At 34.6% G+C, this 20,873-nt stretch overlaps 1 protein-coding gene across 2 annotated transcripts in view; it reads right to left on the reverse strand.

Moving 5' to 3' along the window:
* The window catches only part of FBN2 (fibrillin 2), a 231,373-nt gene that overhangs the window by 156,704 nt on the left and 53,796 nt on the right, over window positions 1–20,873 (reverse strand). For both annotated transcript variants that reach the window (XM_079144676.1, XM_079144675.1), the window contains exon 6: window positions 13,149–13,346. In XM_079144676.1, the coding sequence (XP_079000802.1) occupies window positions 13,149–13,346 (198 nt within the window). The remainder of the gene's footprint in view (window positions 1–13,148; window positions 13,347–20,873) is intronic.

The raw sequence follows: 20,873 nt of genomic DNA on the forward strand, positions 1-20,873 counted from the left end.
ACTTCAAGCCAAAGTTAGTCAGAAGGGATAAAGAAGAACATTTCATACTGCTTAAGGGAACTATAAGTCAGGAAGACATAACGATAGTAAATATTTATGCCCCAAACAATGGTGCATCCCTGTACATCAAACAAATCCTTCTCAATTTCAGGAATCACATAGACCACAACACAATAATTCTGGGTGACTTTAGTGCACCACTGTCACCACTAGATAGATCTTCCAAACAAAATCCAACCAAAGAAACCATAGAACTCAATAACACAATCAATAACCTAGACTTAATAGACATATATAGAATATTCCATCCATCAACGAGCAGATTCACTTTCTTCTCAGCAGCACATGGAACCTTCTCAAAAATAGACCATATGTTATGCCACAAAGCAGCCCTTAGGAAATGAAAAAAATAGAGATACTGCCTTGTGTGCTATCAGATCATAATGGACTGAGAGTAGAAATCAATGACAAAATATAAAAGAGAAATTACTCCAACACCTGGAGACTAAATATGCTATTGAATGAAACATGGATAACAAAAAACATCAGGGAGGAGATAAAAAAATTCCTAGAAGTCAATGAGAATGATGATACAACATATCAAAATCTCTGGGACAATATGAAAGCAGTACTAAGAGGAAAATTCATTCCATGGAGCGCATTTTAGAAAAGAATGAAAAGTCAACAACTAAATGACCTAACATTACACCTCTAAGACCTAGAAAAAGAATAATAGAAGAACAGCAAAAGTAGTAGAACGCAGGAAATAATTAAAATCAGAGCTGAGATCAATGAAATTGAAACAAAAGAAACTATTCAAAAATTGACAAAACAAAAACTTGGTTCTTTGAGAAAGTAAACAAAATAGACACACCTTAGCCACGCTAACAAAGAGAAGGAGAGAGAAGACTCAAATTACTAAAATACATGATGCAAAAGGAAATATCACGACAGACACCACTGAGATACAGAACATAATGAGAAGCTACTTTGAAAATCTGTATTCCAACAAAATAGAAACTACCAAATACATTGACAAATTTCTAGAGACATATGCTCCTCCCAAACTGAACCAGGAGGACATACACAATTTAAACAGATCAATATCAAGCAATGAAATAGAAGAAGCCATTAAAAATCTACCATCCAAGAAAAGCCCAGGGCCAGATGGATTCTCAGTGAGTTCTACAAGACCTTCAAAGAAGAACTCATTCCAATACTTCTCAAAGTATTCCAGGAAATAGAAAAGGAGGGTACCATACCGAACTCATTCTATGAAGCTAATATCACCCTCAGAACCAAACCAGGAAAAGACACATCAAGGAAAGAAAATTTTAGACCAATATCCTTGATGAATATAGATGCAAAGATCCTTAACAAAATATTGGTAAACTGTATCCAAAAGCATATTAAGAAAATTGTGCACCACGATCAAGTGGGGTTCATCCCTGGAATGCAAGGATGGTTCAATATTCGTAAATCAATAAACGTAATCCATCATGTCAATAAACTAGAGGATAAGAATCATATGGTTATTTCAATTGACACAGAAAAAGCGTTCAACAAAATACAACACCCCTTCATGCTCAAAACACCAGAAAAAATAGGGACAGTAGGAACATACCTGAACATTGTAAAGGCTATTTATGCTAAGCCAATGGCCAACATCATTCTTAATGGAGAAAAACTGAAACCATTCCCTTTAAAAACAGGAACAAGACAGGGATGTCCTCTTTCATCACTTCTATTCAACATTGTCCTCAAAACTCTAGCCAGAGCAATTAGGCAGACCAAAGGAATTAAAGGAATATGAATAGGAAAAGAGGAACTTAAGCTGTCACTATTTGCAGATGACATGATTCTATATTTAGAGGATCCAAAAAACTCCTCCAGAAAACTTCTAGACCTCATCAATGAATTCAGCAAAATAGCAGACTATAAAATCAACATGCATAAATCTAAAGCATTTTTATATGCAAGCGACGAAACATCTGAAAGGGAAATGAGGAAAACAACTCCATTTGCAATAGCCTCAAAAAAAAAAGAAATAAATAAAATACCTGGGAATCAATCTAACCAAAGAGATAAAAGATTTCTACAATGAAAACTACAAAACATTGAAGAAATAAATTAAGGAAGACCTTAGAAGATGGAAAGATCTCCCATGTTCTTGGATAGGAAGAATTAATATTGTCAAAATGGCCATACTACCAAAAGTGCTATACAGATTCAATACAATTCCAATTAAGATCCCAATGATGCACCTTACAGAAATAGAGCAAGCAATCATGAAATTCATCTGGAAGAATAAGAAACCCAGAATAGCTAAAGCAATCCTTAGCAGGAAAAATGAAACAGGGGTATTGCAATACCAGAACTTCAACTATACTACAAAGCAATAGTAACAAAAACAGCATGGTATTGGCACCAAAATAGACAGGTAGATAAATGGTACAGAATAGAGGACACGGACACAAACCCAAATAAATACAGTTTTCTCATACTAGACAAAGGTGCCAAAAATATGCAATGGAGAAAAGATAGCCTCTTCAACAAATGGTGCTGGGAAAACTGGAAAGCCATATGCAACAGAATGAAACTAAACCCCTCTCTCTCATCCTGCACAAAAATCAACTCACAATGGATCAAGGACCTTGAAATCAGACCAGATCCCCTGCATCTTATAGAAGAAAAAGTAGGTCCAAATCTTCACCTTGTTGGCTTAGGATCAAACTCCCATAGCACAAGAAATAAAAGCAAGAATCAACAACTGGGGATAGATTCAAACTAAATAGCTTTCTCTCAGCAAAGGAAACTATCAGCAATGTGAAGAGAGAGCCTACAGAGTGGGAGAATATCTTTGCCACTCATACTTCAGAAAGAGCACTAATTTCCAGAATATATAAAGAACTCAAAAAACTCTACATATAGAATACAAATAACCCAATCAACAAATGGGCTAAGGACATGAACAGACACTTCACAGAAGAAGATCTACAAGCAATCAACAAACATGAAAAAATGTTCACCATCTTTAGTAATAAGAGAAATGCAAATCGAAACTACACTAAGATTCCATCTCACCCCAATTAGAATGGTGATTATCAAGAACACAAGCAACAATAGGTGTTGGAGAGGATGTGGGGAAAAAGGTACACTCATACATTGCTGATGGGGATGCAAATTAGTGCAGACACTCTGGAAGGCAGTGTGGAGATTTCTTAGAAAACTTGGAATGGACCTACCATTTGACCCAGCTATCACTCCTTGGCCCATACCCAAAGGACTTAAAATCGGCATACTACAGAGATATAGCCACATCAATGTTCATAGCTGCTCAATTCACCATAGCCAGATTGTGGAACCAACCTAGATGCCCTTCAATTGATGAATGGATAAAGAAACTGTGGTATATATATATATATATATATATATATATATATATATATACACACACACACACACACACACACACACACACACATATATATATATACAATGGAATATTAATCAGCTATAAAGAATAATAAAATTATGGCATTTGCAGGCAAATGGATGAAATTGGAGAATACCATGTTAAGTGAGATAAGCCAATCTCAAAAAACCAAAAGACGAATGATCTCACTGATAAGCAGATGATGACACACAATGGGGAGTGGGAGGGGGGCAAGAATGGAGGAAGGAAGGACTGTATAGAGGGAAAAGAGAGGTGGGAGGGGTGGGGGGAAGGAAAAAATTACCGAATGAATCAAACATCATTACCCTACGTAAATGTATGATCATGCAAATGATATGCTATTACTCCATGTACAAACAGAAACAACATGTATCCCATTTGTTTACAATAAAAATAAATTAAAAAATAAATAAATAAATTTTTAAAAGAAGTATTTGGAGATGGGACTCTTAGGAGGTGATTAAATCCTGAGTGCTTTGCCTTCATTAAATGAATAATTCATTCATGGATTAGTGGGTTATGGGCATGAGTGGCTTTGTTATAAAATTGGGCTGACACACTTGTGCTGTCTTGCCATGTTTTGATGCAGCCAGAAGGCCTTCACCAGAGGACAAAATATTTATATTGGACTTTCTAGATTCCAGAATCAAGAACTAAATGATCTTTTATTCTATTAAATGAAAAAAAAAAAGAAAAAAGAAAAAAGAAAAAGGAAAAAGAATAAAACACTGTTATATTGGGATTGTTGTCCTCTAACTTTAAATTTTAACAATTTAGAATGTTAAATATTTGTCAGTTTCATACATTGCAATTATTTTTCTCATTCTGAGATCATATTAAAAACTTGTTACAATAAAAAAGAGGATTAAAATCATCTAAAATATTCTCTAGACACAACAGAGTTACATTAGAAGTTAATAAAGGAAAATATCTGAAACAGCCTCAAATATTTGGAACTTCAGCAATATATTTTGATATAAGTCATGGGGTCAATTATTTTGAATTAAACAAAAATTAAAATACACCATATTGAAATTCATGAGATACAGCTAAAGTGGTGCCGAAAGGTAAATGCATAGCATTAAATGCTTATATTACAAAAAGAAAAGTCTAAAATCAATGATCAAAGTTTTCATATTAATAAATTTAAAAAGAAGTGCAAATTAAAGTAAATAGAAGCAAGAAAATAATGATAAAACACAAAACAAACAATAGAAATCATCAATGATGACAAAGTGTGGCTTTCTGGAAATATAAGTAAATCTGACAGATCTCTATCAAGACTGATCAAAGAATAAAAGAAAGAATATTATGAACCACCAATATAGAGAATAAGAGTAAAAATTCTATAAAGATTAGAAAGAGCAAAGGAAATAGGATGAATTAATTCATCCTACTGAAGGCACTAAATTCAATAACTAATATAAAATTTATAAATTCCTTGAACAGCACAAATACCAGGGTTCACTCAAGAACAAATGAATATTCTGAATGTAAGTATATCTATTAAAGTATTTAACTCATACTTTAAAATCTTTACACAAAGAAAAATTCCTGGGTAAGTGGTTTCACTGGTGAATTCTTTCAAACATTTACAGAACAAATAATTCCAGTTGTACAAGATTCTTCAGAAAAAAGAAGACCTTGCCTGACCCATTTTATTGGGCTCACATTACTCTGACACCAAAGCCAAAGACATTATGAGAAAAAAACAATAAAAATCATCTCTCCCTGGGAGAGATAGTTAAAAATCCTTGTAAAATTTAAATAAGTCAACTTTAGCATCATCACGAGAGGTTTATTCTAGAAATTTAAGATTTTGCTAACCACTGAAATATTGATCAATATAGGTCATTAACAGATGCAAAAAGCATATAATTATTGCATAGATGTAGCAAAATCAAGTAACAAGATTCAACTCTCATTCATGATTTCTAAAATCTCAGTAAACTATGACTATACAGGAACTTCTTCAGGCTGATAAAGGGCATGCACAAAATTACTACAGCTAACACTTTATAAATATTTGTGAGCCTTTTTGTTTTAAAACATTTTTACTACGTAAATTTGCCTTAATTTCTTTGTCAGAGGTAATAATATGATGCAGCAGATTTTTATGCTAAACATTGTCCATAAAAACAAATAAAATATGGAAGGTTATGCAAACAATCTATTTAAATTGATAGGCTAATATGACAGATTTCCCAATGTTGTATTTTTACTTACAAAATAATCCATTTTGTATCAAATGTTAAAGTACAGAAAAACAGAAAATAAAGAAATGACCATTGATGTCACTTAGTAGTCGGTCCTTTAAACTTTTATTCACACTCCCAATGAGAGTTATGGTCTGTTTATGCAACAAGAATAAGATCCTACTATATGTGCTGTTCTGCATCTTGCCTTTTTTCATTAAAAAATATGTTGTGGATTTGTCTCTGTGTCAGTATCTATTTATTTACCCTATTATTTTTGGTAAGCCCACAAGCTTGGTGAATTTTAGTGTATAAATTAAAGAATTCAAGCTTATGAAAGAACTTAGCATCCTTATTATTTTTTCCTAGTCTTAGCTCTGTCTATAAAGTTAATTATAATAGTCCAAACTATTTTGGTACTAAAATTAAAGTAAATTTCAGTGTCTTATTAAAGGATATCTGATCCACACAAAAATCCACTGGAATGAAATATATGGCAGGAAGTTTATATACTGGACAGTTTAATTCAGAACATTTTAGACCTTATTATTTTAAAATGTACTACATTCCCACCCTCATTACAGTGTGGTATAAAATGTCCCTAGAAACTTCCTGGCAGATAAATCAGAGAAAGAATATTATGATATAAGCTGAAAAATGAGGCCAAACTTATAAATCCCTTAATACTACTCATAAAATCTTAGACTACATACTTAGTAGACTCAGTAATTTTTCAAAGGAAAAAGTAATCTGACATTACAGGGTTTATTTTGTAATTGCCTAAAAAGTATTTTCCTAGAAGGAAAAAAAAAATCCTTTATTTCTGAAATCTCCTAGACTATGCAGCTATACAGAACTAGTTTCTTTTATGTAGATCAAGTTAGTAGTGGAAAGAAAAAAGGAAATTTTAAGGAAATCATATAGGAATAATGAAGTTAGGCCTAAGAGCATACTCAGTGCTCTCTATAAAAACAACAACAAAAAGAAAGACTCTGACCCCCAAACCACGCAAGTTTACACATCTTCAAAGTCCTTGGCATAAGCAACTACTAATTAATTTTCCACAGCTCAGATTGTGCTGATATATTTCTGTCCATCTCTTTAATTCAGGAACAATTTTCTTATTTCTTTAAATGCTGAATTATTTCAAATCACATGGAAGGATTTTATAGAATGAAATTAATTCCTTTGAAACTTAAACCTTATACAATCACTTTAGAAAATGTCTATTAAGGTTATAAATAATGTTGTGAAACAATAATAAGTCTGGTTTATGAACTCATTTATTTTCCAACTTCTCCTTGCCTTAAATGATTAAACTTATTTTTATTATTAATTAGTATTAGATAATATATTATTTTTAGCTCATGTCCAAACATGGAAAAATATGTGCAGTGGCATAGACACATAAAAATGGTTCATTTAATTTTTATGTGTGGAAACCAAGGACTATAGAAATAATTAACATATTTGATAGTATGTGTTTTTAAAAATTTTTCTTGTCGCCAAGTTAAGGGCATTTTTTTGAATGAAAGTTCTTATTTTTATGCTCTATAGCTGTTCATGCATACTTTTACTTCCATAAAAACAAATGTTGGAAAGTACAACTGAGGAATAAGTAAATCTTTAGCTGGATTCTGAGAACTATGGGGTATCCTGCAACCACTCATGATGGATCAATTCAGTCAGAACACCCAAAGTGTGATACACAAAATTCAACACTGGATAAACCATCATCACAACAAAGAAATGTTGGTAACTTAGTACCTGATGGATTCTAAACCATAAAGGGAACAGAGTCTGTTTCTGACTCAATGCTCCTTATCTTAACAAATGCCAACATCACCTTCCAGCTGGTAAAGTCAGAAACCTAGGAGACAAAGCTGCCACTTCCTTGTCATTTCTCTTTTATTATTTTGTCAACAAACCACACATTTCTCAGATCTTCCCTCTGGTACTACATTTGTCTTAGCCTCTGTCCTATATCCCCTTCACTACTGCAGGAACCTTGCACCTGGTTTCTGGGCTTCCTCTCCTCACCCCCATACTGAGTTCTCTGCAGAGAACCTGAAACACCTATTTATGCCTTTAATCAAATCAAGCACATGTTGTGACTTCAGCAGTTTACAGACACTAGCAACTGTTTTCTGAGTTGTTCTGGAGAAGTCTGAGACTGGTTGGGATACCCCCTTATTAAAAACACTTGAACCAAAAAACCTTGCTCATTGTACCTTAATATATCCACGGTGTTCTCATTATCTACTGGTTTTATGAAGGTTTGTGTTTTCCAGTTAGTAGACTGAAGTTGTTACCTACTTTAGACAGTTTTTTGTCATTTGTAATTTTTTTTTTTAAGTTCTGCTCATGTCTTTAGTCTGGTTTCAATGTGTGGCAGCTTTTCTATAATCACTATTTATTGTTCTCTGACATTTTGATTTGTGTGATTTCCTGTGTCACTAATATTTTTCATTTGTATGTATGCATGTATTTATTCTTGGCTTTTTCAATGGGTATAGTTTTAAATTCTTCAATGTCTTACTTGAGTACTACCAGCTCACTTTTTGTCTCATTTGTCTTCAACCATTAAACTCTTACAACTCTCCTTTGAGCATCTTTTAAAAGAAAGAACTTATTATTTTTAATTTTCTTGAGATAAGAGAGAAGTATATGAACTTTGCGTTTATTTAGGGTAATGATTTTTTTTTTTTTTTTTTTTTTTTTCCAGAGACACAGAGATTTACTTAAGGAAGCAGAGGCACATTCCAGGGAGAATACTGGCCATCTCTGGTGGGAGTTGTACTTCTTAGAAACCTGTTCTTTGCCTGTATTTTCCTTATGCTCATTTTCTTTCCTTTTTACTCTCAATTTTTCTATGTAGTCCTTTTTAATTTTTGTCCCTTATCTTTCAGTGGGACATTGCTTGCTGAGCAGAGTGGCAAGAACCAAGAAGAAATAAATTGGTTTGAAAACCAATAGGGCATACAGCCATAGGGCATACAGCCTGAAACACTTTCTCACCAAACTCCTGGTCTCCTACACTTTCCTTTCTTGCTCTGGAATCAATTTTCAATTTTCAGTAGGTGATGAGGCTCCCCACCTTCCACCCTTTTGGGTTATTGCGTGCTTGCTGGTGGTTCCTACTTCTCCCCTTGTCCCTTTTATTCCAGGAATCTCCAGGATGGAAGGAGAATATGTAAAGTGTATTGCCTCCCCCTCCCCAGGTTCTCCTTCTGCAATCCTACTGCTTGAAGATCTAAAGTCCTCCCTCCTCTTCAGGAACATTCTCCTCCTCCCCAACAGAACACCAACAACCCTAGCTCTCTCTGTTAGTAGGAAAAAAACAAACACCCACTGAACAGCCTTTCTGAGTGATGATACTAAATAAATGTTTAGAAAATTCTCCCACCCACTACCTGTGATCATCACTGATTTTAACTGGGCATTACAGAATGATATTTGAGAATACTAGATTGTTCTTTGTTTCTCACTTTCATGGCAGTTTTTTTTCAGTTAAAACTGCTGCCTTTAATACAGTATGTCTTAAGTAACATTTCTAGATCTTACAAGTAGTGACTTGTGTTGACACAGCATTATATAAAGTGGGACTTTCCAATGATTTGGTTAACGTGGTCCCTGAAGACAGTCAAGATAAATATGCTTGGGCTATACCTACTTTTAATAAATTATACTACTTGAACAAATAGGATAATGGACAAATCTCCTTTTCACTTTGTGTGATTCAGAAGATCAGGACAACTTTCTACTCAGGGCATCCTCCTCTCATTCTAAAACAGAGGAGGCAAGCCAATGCTGCTGGGTTTCAGTTGAGATTATACGCTGCTCTTTTCATATTCAATTAGATTAAGGAGTCACATAGTTCTGTGTCCAAATGCCACATCAAAAGACAAACACACTTCTTTGTTCCAGTCTGTGTTCTGGGTCCTACTTACAACCTGACCTGTGTGGATCCTGTGAATCCTGCATCTGTCGTGTTACCTGGAGTAAGCAAGCGTTCAGTGTCAATCTGTTACTACTGTCAATGATAAAGCAAGAGATGGATTTTAACAAGTGAATTTCTTCTGCTATAGTCTCAGTTTTGAAACATAGAGAATACTTTAAAAGCCTAATCCCTAAATAGCAAATAGCACAAAAATCATTACGTGAATTGTATATTAAAGTTTTTAAAGATATCAAGAGCAATATGTTTATTTGGAAACATCAAATACATAAAGCCAAGTACTAATCTTAAATAAAATATCATTTCTAATTACAGTAGACTGAGGCAACTAAAGATAGAAGAACTAGGTGTAAGAAAATAATACATCATATGCACATGACAATTATAACATATTTAAGGCTTATAAATATTCCTGGAAGGATGTATGACACATTTAAAAAAACCTTTCATTCACTCATTTTATGATCGCTTAAAATTTTAAGGCCTCTATAAGATGACTCTGGTCCTTTGTAAGGTAAAATAGAGGAGAGTATAAGGCCAAATGTGGATGAAGGATGAGGGCTACAACTCATGAGATTCTCAAAATTACAGTACTCAGGAGCCATGTGGCTGACCTCACAGCACCCCAGGAAGTACGCCTTCATTTCCCACAGTTAGCCTGCTTATTACAAATTGTGTTTCAATCCTTCTCAAGTCATGAAGTCATTATGACTGCATTAGAGACAGTATCATTATGTTCAAAACTTCGGAAATGTCTTCTCTTTGCTAAAATGAACCATGTTTGAGAGCAACTTACAGTTATAGTCCACATAGCTGAGATTTAGTTTTAACTTTATAAAACTTCTCAGCCTATAAAATGATCATTTTTATAAGAAAAGCACACTAACTGTGTTAGTATGTTATTTTTTCATGCCCTATCTCTTCCAAATTAATTTGGCATAAGTATTTGGGAAGCAGACTAGGAATTTAAAGAGAAAAATGAAATCACAGTAAGATGTAGTCTAAAAATAGCTTGAATTAAAGATTAATATTTAATTGAGAACTTTCCAATGATGCCATGATTTTGAAATAAAGCAGAACTTTTCCAGACATTTTAACCATATGGTAAATTTCACTTTATTCTCATTACTGTTAATCCATTAGATTTTAAGGCAAAGAGAGTCCAAAAGTTATCTTTACTGTATAAACAAAATCAAATAAGTAAGCCTTCAGACGTTACTAAATCTGGAAGAACATTCACAAAATTTGAGATCAGAAGACAAAACTTATTTTTTTTTAATAACACTTCTGAAAAACCAAGGCTCTCTGACAAAATATCCGAGTAAAAGAGTTTAAGTGTAAATACAAATGAGGAAAGTCATTAATCTGGTGATTTTTTGTTGAAGTTAAGGTCTTGTCTCAGTCTGAACTGAACTATTTCTTTTCTTGAAATAGAGGAGTTTGGAAGAATTCAGTACTAATACCATTTATTAATCCAAAAGGCATTTTCTAAGTATTTACTACATGCCAGGCACTGTTTTAGATGACTCAAAGACACAAATGTGTAAAAAGATTTCTGCCCTCAGGAAGCCTACATCTAGCTAGGGAAAATAAAAACAATGAAGAAATAAATAGGTATCTTAGAAGGTGAGAAATACTATAGAATAAAAAAACTTTATTCTAGTAAATCCCATCAATATTAATCTAGAAATCTAAACAGTATTTTATAATATTTTAATTAGTAGTCTATATAAATTACATGGTATTCTATGTGTTAATCTGGGAAATCCATACAGAATAGAATACACTATTCAGAATATATTGTAGTGCTTCTTCATATAGGAGAAATTATTGCATTCTTTAGACTAGCTGCATAATCAGACTAGTATTCGTATGGCAAATACAGAATTTTACTGTGTGCATACATTGCCATTTAACCCAACCTCCTTTACCAAGGTCTTACTTGAGATAGTTACCAAAAAAATATTACAAGTTCACAGATGAAATGAATTTTATATGTGATGAAATACACAATTTCTAATCTACTGAGTTATATGATCATCCCCTGGGTATCCCTTGTAGTTCTGATTTGAAAAGAATTTACACATAAACTACTATTTAAATGCAGGTTGAACATCCTTTAACTAAAAGACATGAAACTAACCAGAAAAGTTCAGATTTCAAATTTATTTCAGATTTGGGAATACTTGCATATACATGATGAGATCTGTCTTAGTGGATAGAACCCATGCCTAAACACAAAATTCATAGTGTTGTCCACACACCTTATTTCAGAGCCTAAAGGTAATTTTGTACAATATTTTAGAGAATTTTGTGCATTTTGACTGACACATGAGGTCAGGTGTGGAATTTCCTACTAGCGATGTCATGTCCATTCTCAGAAAGTTTTGGATTTTGGATTATTTTGGATATTAGATTTTCAGATTAGGGATGCTAAACCTACACTACCTTTTATAAAACTAAAGTTAACACTGGCAGCTACCATGCTACTGAATTATGCAGAGTACTCACACTTTATTTTTGAGCTTCCCAAACTGCAATTCTTATTTGGGGTTTAGAAAGCTGGGTTGCTTTCTTCAAAATGCAATTTACATGAATGGGATTGACATCATTTTTGCTTCTGACATTGCTTATTAGCATCAACTTGAAAGACGTCAGGTCTTAATTTTTATGTAATTTAATAATAACAAACAAATCCATGTCTCAAATATGAGTAATATTATTTCCTGGAATAATACAAAAAAGTCATTTTCATTATTCTGTCATCCTGCTATATGATGTGAAGGCAACTTACATTTGAAAGCTCACTAAAGAAAATGGTCCCAAGCTCTGAAAACTGATTTAATACATAGGTAATCAGAGAAGTAGCCCCAAACTGCTAAGTACTGTATTGGATTAAAATTAATTAAAATAATTAACTAGAAAAAAGGTAACAATTTCTGGTTACTTGGATTGGAATTAACTCCTATAACATCATCAGATCCCTGATCTGGGCTTGATATAGACATTGGCTCATGGATTTGGCTGGGGAGTTCCAGATGACCTGGAAAGAAGATTGTAACCAACCCACCACGAGATCGGAAATGGCTGCAATCCTGGAATGAGTTCACTTTTTTTTTTTTTTTAAAGACACTGTTAATAACAATATGGGGCCAATTTACCGTGGTTTTTCTCTCCTCCTATCTGGGTTCAGGTTCTCATAGCTTGAATGAGATTAAGAGAGGGAAAGAAAATGTGCTCTTCCTGGGCATTTGAATATATTTAGTTGTGGGGTAGGAGTCAAGCCATCTGGATGAAGACAGAGTGGCTCATCCTCTGATTGTATGAACGATTTTAAATTGTAGTTTTTAATTTCCCTCATGTCTCCCTCTCATCTTCATTCATGTCAAGATTTGAAATGGTAGCAAAAAGATAAACCATCTTGAGTAGGCTTGCTGAGGAGGCCTCTTTTGGAAATGGGTATTGTGTTAAGGATTACCACCCGTAGTGCCAAGTTCTTCAATCCAGTCAAAGGAGAGGTGACACGTGGGCAACTCACCTTGGCAAGCTCCAGTGCGGATGTTGGGGATGAAACCCCGCCGACAGGGCTGCGGCTGAGCTGGACACATCTCACAAGGATGGCCCCAGGCCCGCCCAATGGTGGCACAGCACAGAGTCTTTGTGCAGACTATGCCAGTCAGCTGCCCTTGGCACATCTGGTTGTTGACCTGAGTGAAACAGGGGCCAGTCCTATAATCTGGAATGCAAAAGAAGATGGAAAGACAGGTTTTATGAGCATACACCAATTTTATAGGAGTGCCTCTAAATGCATTGAATAGACGATTTCTTCTGACCAAATTTAATGACAAAAGATCAGAGTTGCATTTTGAAAATTCATAATTTTTCAATCACAAGACGTGCATTAAGAGATTTCAATGTATGCTACACTGGACACTGTAAACAGGTGCTCTCAGGCTGAATCTGGCATACAAATGTGTCTTAATGACTTGAATAATGTTTTTAAAGAATATAAGTTAGTAGCCAACACTGTAAAACTGAGAAATGCCACACAAAATTTTTATTTCTGACTTTTCTTGTAAAATTGGAAGTTCTAGCCACACTCGGTCCACCATGTTGTGTGTTTTTCCAGTAAGTCCCTCCCTACAATTCCTTACTGCCAAACCTTTTTACCCTTTGAGATGCCCCACCAGGACCCTGAGGGCAAATGCATGAATGACTCCTCTTTACCTAGCAAAGACTCTTTTCAGATTAGGGGGATAAGAGTTAAGAAAACCAAAATTGAACCAATGCAAATAGGCATTTTCATATCACAAATGTATTTTGGCAGTCTAAATTGTCTAAAAATATTGAGTTCTAACAAGTCGATGTCTGCTTGGGTGTCGGTCTGTTTAGTTCTGTAGTTGGCTCAATCAGGGAGACAGTGCTAATAAGACTCATGCTCATGCTCATGGATTCTCCCCTTCCTCCTCCTCCTTCTTTGCACTGGGAATTGAACCCAGGGGCACTTAACCACTGAGCAACACTCCCAGCCCTTTTTTTTATTTAAAGAAAGGGTCTCACTGAGTTGTTTAGGACCTTGCTAAGATGCTGAGGCAGGCTTTGAACTCTCAATCCTCCAGTCTCAGTCTTCCAAGCCTCTGGGATTACAAGCATGGGTCACCATGCCTGGCTCAATTTTTCATATAATCTTTATAAATAAAAATATATAAAAATCATATAATTTTTATATAATCTTTCCAGTAAATGACAATGTTTGGCTCTGTTATGATAATGATCAAAACCTTAGTAGATGTCATGTACGATACTTAGGAAGACTCTTCTATGAATAGTAAAGATGATCCATTTACTTCTTGAATCTCCAAGTGTGGTCACTGGACCAGAAGCCTCTGTATCTCTGTAAAGCTGGCTACAAATGCAGACTAGGGCCTGGGTCCAGGTCCCATAAACCGGAATGTCATTTTTAACAAGATTTTCAGAAGATCCACATGCATCTTAAAGTTTAAGGATTGATTTAGAATGAGAGCAATTCAAGACTGGTGCTGACATTTTTACTTTCTCCTTCTTCCTGTTATCATCTACTCAAATGCATGTTTGGGATGATCAGCAAACATTCATTTAAACAAACCTGACTCATGAACTAAATTGTTTTTAATTTGCATTCTGCTGCTGCTGTTTTGAAAGACACAAGAAATCATACGAAGGTCAGTTTCCTGAGGACTGACCTTAACATTTGCTACATTTGCTTGAAAAGTACAACAGAAATGTGTGGATAAGTTCCCCTACCTTTTTTATAAAGACTGTAGGCATGGCTTATGATCTAGGGATACCTGAGACATTATTCCATTTGAAGAGGAAAGGTAGAACAAGTTTAACCCAGAATTTTGTAAGAACAAAACAAGCTCATATTCAAAAGAAAAGTCAATAATATTTATATGATTTTTCTGAAAAACCATTACTGGGAAAACCAATCTTGGGTAATAGTTTAACATTTAAAACCTAAAGTTAGAAAGGTGTAGATAGCATACAAAATGCTGCTGTATGACAAAAACACAATTTAAAGCAATTAAAAACATATTTTGATGGATAACAAAGTTTTTTCTTAGAGGAAAAAATATTTTCAAAGTTCAATATAAAGAAACAAAATCTAGAATAGATAACTTTTTTGGCAAATTCATTTAGTATTCTTTTACTCTGCTGCTGAACTCAACAAAAATAGCTCATTTTAATACCCTGCATAAGAACAGCAGATGTGCTGGCTGCAAATCATATTTTTGAAAAAGACAATCTCTGGCATATACGTGAAGTTATGTCAACTTATAAATAAGTACGCTTCCCATACCACAGATTTCCGGGTCATACATTTTTAATAATCTATTCTATTGTCTTTCAGGCAATAACTGTTTGGCCATTGAAAATAAATATTAAATTACATATTGTATTAAATTCTGAACATGTGGAAAAAAGTCTATATTTTCACAAAAATATTTTTAAAAATTTTTTTAGATTCATGCATAAATACCTAGGCTCATATTCTATACACTTCTAGGATTCCAAGAGAGAAGCCTCCACAGCCTCTCTCTAACCCCACTCTTCAGGAAATCAACTTTCTGGGAGACTCATTCCTTCCTCTAACTACTGTACCTTATTCAAATTATATCCTCTTAGCATGGTCTCTGTGGAGAAGGGAACTATGTGGATACAGACAATTGTTTGTCCTCTGCAAATGACCTCTAGTGAAGACACTGTTAAGGCAGCACCAGATTCCCATCCCAGGCATAGAGTTTACCACTTCTTAATTCTTTTGCTTACATTTGCTTCCTCAAAGACTGTGATGAGTCTATTTTCTTAAATGATGACATTATGCTTTCTGTTTAGTAATTAATTACTTTTAATTTTATTTTTTATTTTTTTAGGTACTAGGGATGGAATCCAGGGGTACTTTACCACTGAACTATATCCCCAGTTCTTTTTATTTTTGAGTTTGAGACAGTCTCTCTAAGTTGCTAAATTGCTGAGGCTGGCCTCAAACTTGAGATCCTCCTGCCTCAGCCTCCCTAGTCACTGTGGTTATAGGTATGCACCAGTTTGCCTGAAAAGTACAATAGAAATGTATGAAGAAACTCTGAAGTTTAAATTTATGATCTTATCTGAGTTTTCAAGAATTACTAATAAGTAAGAACAAATGCTAGATACAGAAAAGGAATTTAAATTTCCTGATCAGATGAAAACATTCCATTCCAAACTCTACTTATATTTCAATGATGAACAAAAAAAACTCCTAAAAATACCTTAATTAGCTGTTATTGGTCATGTACTGTCTTCCTCAAAGTTTCACCATGCACGAACTATTATTGTATACCAAGTTAGCCCTTTGTAGTCAGTGTGTTAGCAAAGAATGAAAGGGGAGAACTGCTCATGTACTTGGTATCTTGGAACCAGTAAATCAAAAATAGATAAATCCTTCTTTACATGACCAAAATAAGTTATTAAAAATTGAGCCATGTAACATAAATATGGATATTTTTATTTTCTAACATCTAAGTGAAATGCAGCATTTTAACTTGTTTTTTTTATATCATTTCACTTTTTTAATATATATTTTTAGTTGTAGATGGAAACATCTTTATTTTTAATTTTATTTATGAGGTTCTGAGAATCAAACCCAGTGCCTCACACATGCTAGGTGAGTGCTCTACCACTGAGCCACAACCCCAGCCCTCATTTCACTTTTTATTTACATTAAAAATTCATCAGTCAGCAAGTTCATAAAAAACTTTGGTTACTCATTGCGTCCCCCCCCCCCCACAATAGCTTAATTAAAGTGACTTAAGTCATATGACCTAAGTACACCAGTAATATTCAATAATTTTTGGTAAATATTTTTAAATGTTCAACCACTACCACAATTCAATTTCAGACCATTTTCATTACCCCAAAAAGATTCCTTGTGCCCACTCTTATCCCCAGTCTCAGTCAAGTATTAATCTAGATTCTGTCACTAAAACTTTGCCTTTTCTTGACAATTCATATAAAAGAAATCATATACTACGTCAGGCTGAGTGTGAAGCCAGCATTTGTGGGGAGTTACCCTTAGAAAGGAGAAGAAAAGCACTTCTTTTGCAACTTTCAGGAAGGAGGGCAGGAAGCACAGGGATGTAGGCATGTTTACATGGTAGAGGGAAATGAACCACATTCTGACACCCTCTATATTTTTCTATGAAATAGGAGATAGCAACAGGTCTTTGGTGGGGCTGGGTGGGGTGTCATGTCTTGGAGTTGTTAACTGAGATGGCACTGAAGATACCAGAAAAGTGAGCTGACCCAAAAATCCAGCCAATTCTCAGGTGACATACAGCACCTTGCTAGGTGGATAACCAAGATGAATTTATCACCAGACCAGTTGGTTCATTTTGTGGTTTTTTCTAGGCAACTGAACTCACTCAGATAAGGGAGTGAGGGTAACATTAACATATTTTGAAAATGTTATAGAGCATGGATCTACAATGAATGAGATGGGAAATGAGAAAAAGAAAGAAGTGATACATGGAAGTGGAAGAAAGCAGGGAGACCGATGACTTAGGTGTTCCCAGTGAGGTCCTACATGAGATGGGAAAACAGAGACAGCAATACATCAGCTGCCCATGAGGCTGTAATATCATTTATATATATAAGAGGAATGCACTCATGGCATGCAACAACTTAGGTTGTGCTGTATAACTTAGCACATATACCATAATGTAAATGTCATTTGTTGCAAGCTGTGCAATGGGATGACCCTGACAGAGATCTTATAAGCTTAACTGCAAGTCAGATAATGCTCTAAGATATCCATTATCATTTTAATAAAGAATTGGCTAATCTTAAAAAGTATATGAAAAAATATGAGATTTCTCATCAACTTACATGACCTTTATACTTAAGCAATTAGTAGTTGCCATTCTGGGAAACCAAAGAAATGCAATACACAACGAACAAGTTGTCATTTGATATAGGAGATGCAGGCACGCACATGAAGAATTGTGTAATGTATATGACTTGAGTCTAAGGTTCCTGGCCACTTCTGTGTCTTCTATGAGTAATGGAGTTTTTGACAAAGCAATTATAAATAAGGTCCCTTGAATCCCATTATAGTTATAATTAAGAATCTAGTCAGTGAGCCAGTTGAAATCTCTGAGTACAGATATAAACAGATCATGCAGAGAAGGAAAGACCCAAAAATATATGGGATGACCTAAGAATTTCCTTAGTTTCAGTACGATTTGCCCTGGATGTCTCTATTAACAGGTTTCATGCTGGGTATAAATAAAGCATAGTGTTAAACAAATTCAAATGACTGATACATTAATTGCCTTCCTTGATGGATAAGCATCTTTCGAATTCATGAAATTGTAGAATTAAGTAAAGAAATGTTTAAAAGAATTAAGATCATTGAATTAATATCTATGCTTTAAGTAATCTGCAGAAATTATGTACCTATAAGACTTTTAACAGCATTTGGTCCATTCTACAAGACTTCCTTTTAACCACAAGTTAAATTCAATAAGTAACTTAATGTAGTGATTTTTAAGCTAACATGTCACTATGTTTATACACAGAATTACATCACTTCAGAGAACTTCAGGTTTTTATATTTGAGTATTTATATATGTAGCTTTAAATTTACTAGCTTATAAGAAATATTTGAGTACTTACAAGATTTTTAAGGTGCATTGTGACGTACTTAAGGCATCAGATATATTCAATGTATAAAAACAGTTCAAAAAGTATAGAAGATGTTTCCTGAACTATGTATGAAAACAGAACCAAATACTATCTAAAAGTCTCTTGAAGTGACTACTAAAATCTGTTAGACTTTAGAAACTCAGGGATATCCTGTATGTTCATGTTCAGGAAGCACTATTTGCAAAAACTCAATGTTGGAAGCAATGCAAGTATCCATCAACAGATGAATAAATAAGATGTGGTAAATATACATAATGGAATAATATGCAGGCTCAAAAAGGAAGGAAATGGAAGGAAATTCAGACGCATGATGCAATATGGGTGAACCTTGCAGACCTCATGCTGAATAAAATCAGTCAGCTATAAAAGGACATGTGCTATATGATTCTACTTATACAAGGTACCAGAGTAGTCAAATTCAGTGACAGAAAGAATTGTGCCTGCTAGGAGCTGGAAGAAGAGGGAATGTGGAGTTAACTGTTTAGTGGTAAGGAAATGACAGTTTTAAAAGATAAAAGATTCTGTGGAGGGATGGTGGTCATGGATGCACAACAATGTGAATGTACTTTATGCCCCTGAACTTAAAAATGGTTAAGATGTCAAGTTTAATGTTATCTATGATTTTATCATCACAATCTAAAGTTTTACTAATAAAAATAAAATGCTCAAGGAATAAATAGAGTTTTGAAGTGATATATGAATTAAGCGAGACTGCATTTTTTAACAGCACAATAAACTGTGAGTTCTTTCCTTATACAGTCACCATCCAGGGCACTGAAACACCCACACACAGCACGGAGCAGTCCCTTGTGATGGATACATATGCTGTTTTGCATTTATTACAAGTGCCCACAGTGCTGCATGGGCATTCCTGAGCACACTCTAAGTTCTTTTGTATGCTCACCTCCCAGGACTGGAATTGCTACATCAAGTTTTCATTTGGACAAATTCTGCAGAATCACTCTCCAAATAGGTGGCACCAATTCACACTCTCACCAATAGTGCAGAGGGCATTTGGGTTCCTCATATCCTCTCCAACAATGAACAGACACAAGCAGCTTAACTTTTATTCTTTTAATGGGTGGAAAATGATATATTCATTGCTGAATTGACAGTAAGTCACTGTGTGAATTTCTTGAAAATTAACAGAAAAAAAATTAACTCAGTGCGAGGTACTTTGTAGTGTTCCTTTCTATTAATTATATCATTTTTCCTAAGTGCTAAAAATATTCTTGCCATTTGTACAAATGAGAAATTAAAGGTCAGAGATTCAGTAAGGTGGGAACGTAAAACAGCTAGAAAAAGATGAATCAGGGATTCAAATAAGAGATTCCTTTTACTCTAAAGCAATTGAGTGCATTTACTCCTACAACCAACTCATACTATGTTCATTCAGCTCCATGCACAGGTTTTCTGTACTCCCAGGTCTGGGTAACTTTGCCTTCTCCTAACAGACCAAAGGCCTGTACCATTCTAATGAGCACAATCACAACCCCACTGATGCCTCCTCCTGACTCCAAGTATAACTTCCTAACTCCCAACTGGCAAACCCAGTTTTGCTTTTCTTCTGGTTTCTCCCAAAGATGATTCTCCATCTAGCTGGTTCTATCAGGAGAAATGATCTCTCTGTACAGCAAGAGAAATATTAAAGACTTGCTTCTGTAAATAGATGAGTAATTACTTTAATGACCACAGTTGCATTACATTTTATTTCTAACATAATACCATTATTTAATACTTCAGTGGAATGTGCACTTGGCAAAGAAGAACTGCTTTCACCTTTCTCTACAGTCTTTCAAAGGACAAGGCTACAGCTGACATCAAAGGGCACTTAAAGAATGAAGAGGTAGGAGCCATAATTAGGTGCGGGCCAATGGTGCAAGCAAAATTGCTATCTTTGATGTCATGTTTCATAAGGATGAAGGCCATCAAAGATGTAGTCCTAAAATTCATGACCTGCTTGAAGTGCACTCTCCCAAGAGCAAAACCAATTAACTTACTTTAAGGACAACAAAAAATGCTGAAGATTAAAAACTAAATA

Source organism: Sciurus vulgaris, assembly GCF_902686455.1.
Source record: "Sciurus vulgaris genome assembly, chromosome: 6".
NCBI lineage: Eukaryota > Metazoa > Chordata > Mammalia > Rodentia > Sciuridae > Sciurus > Sciurus vulgaris.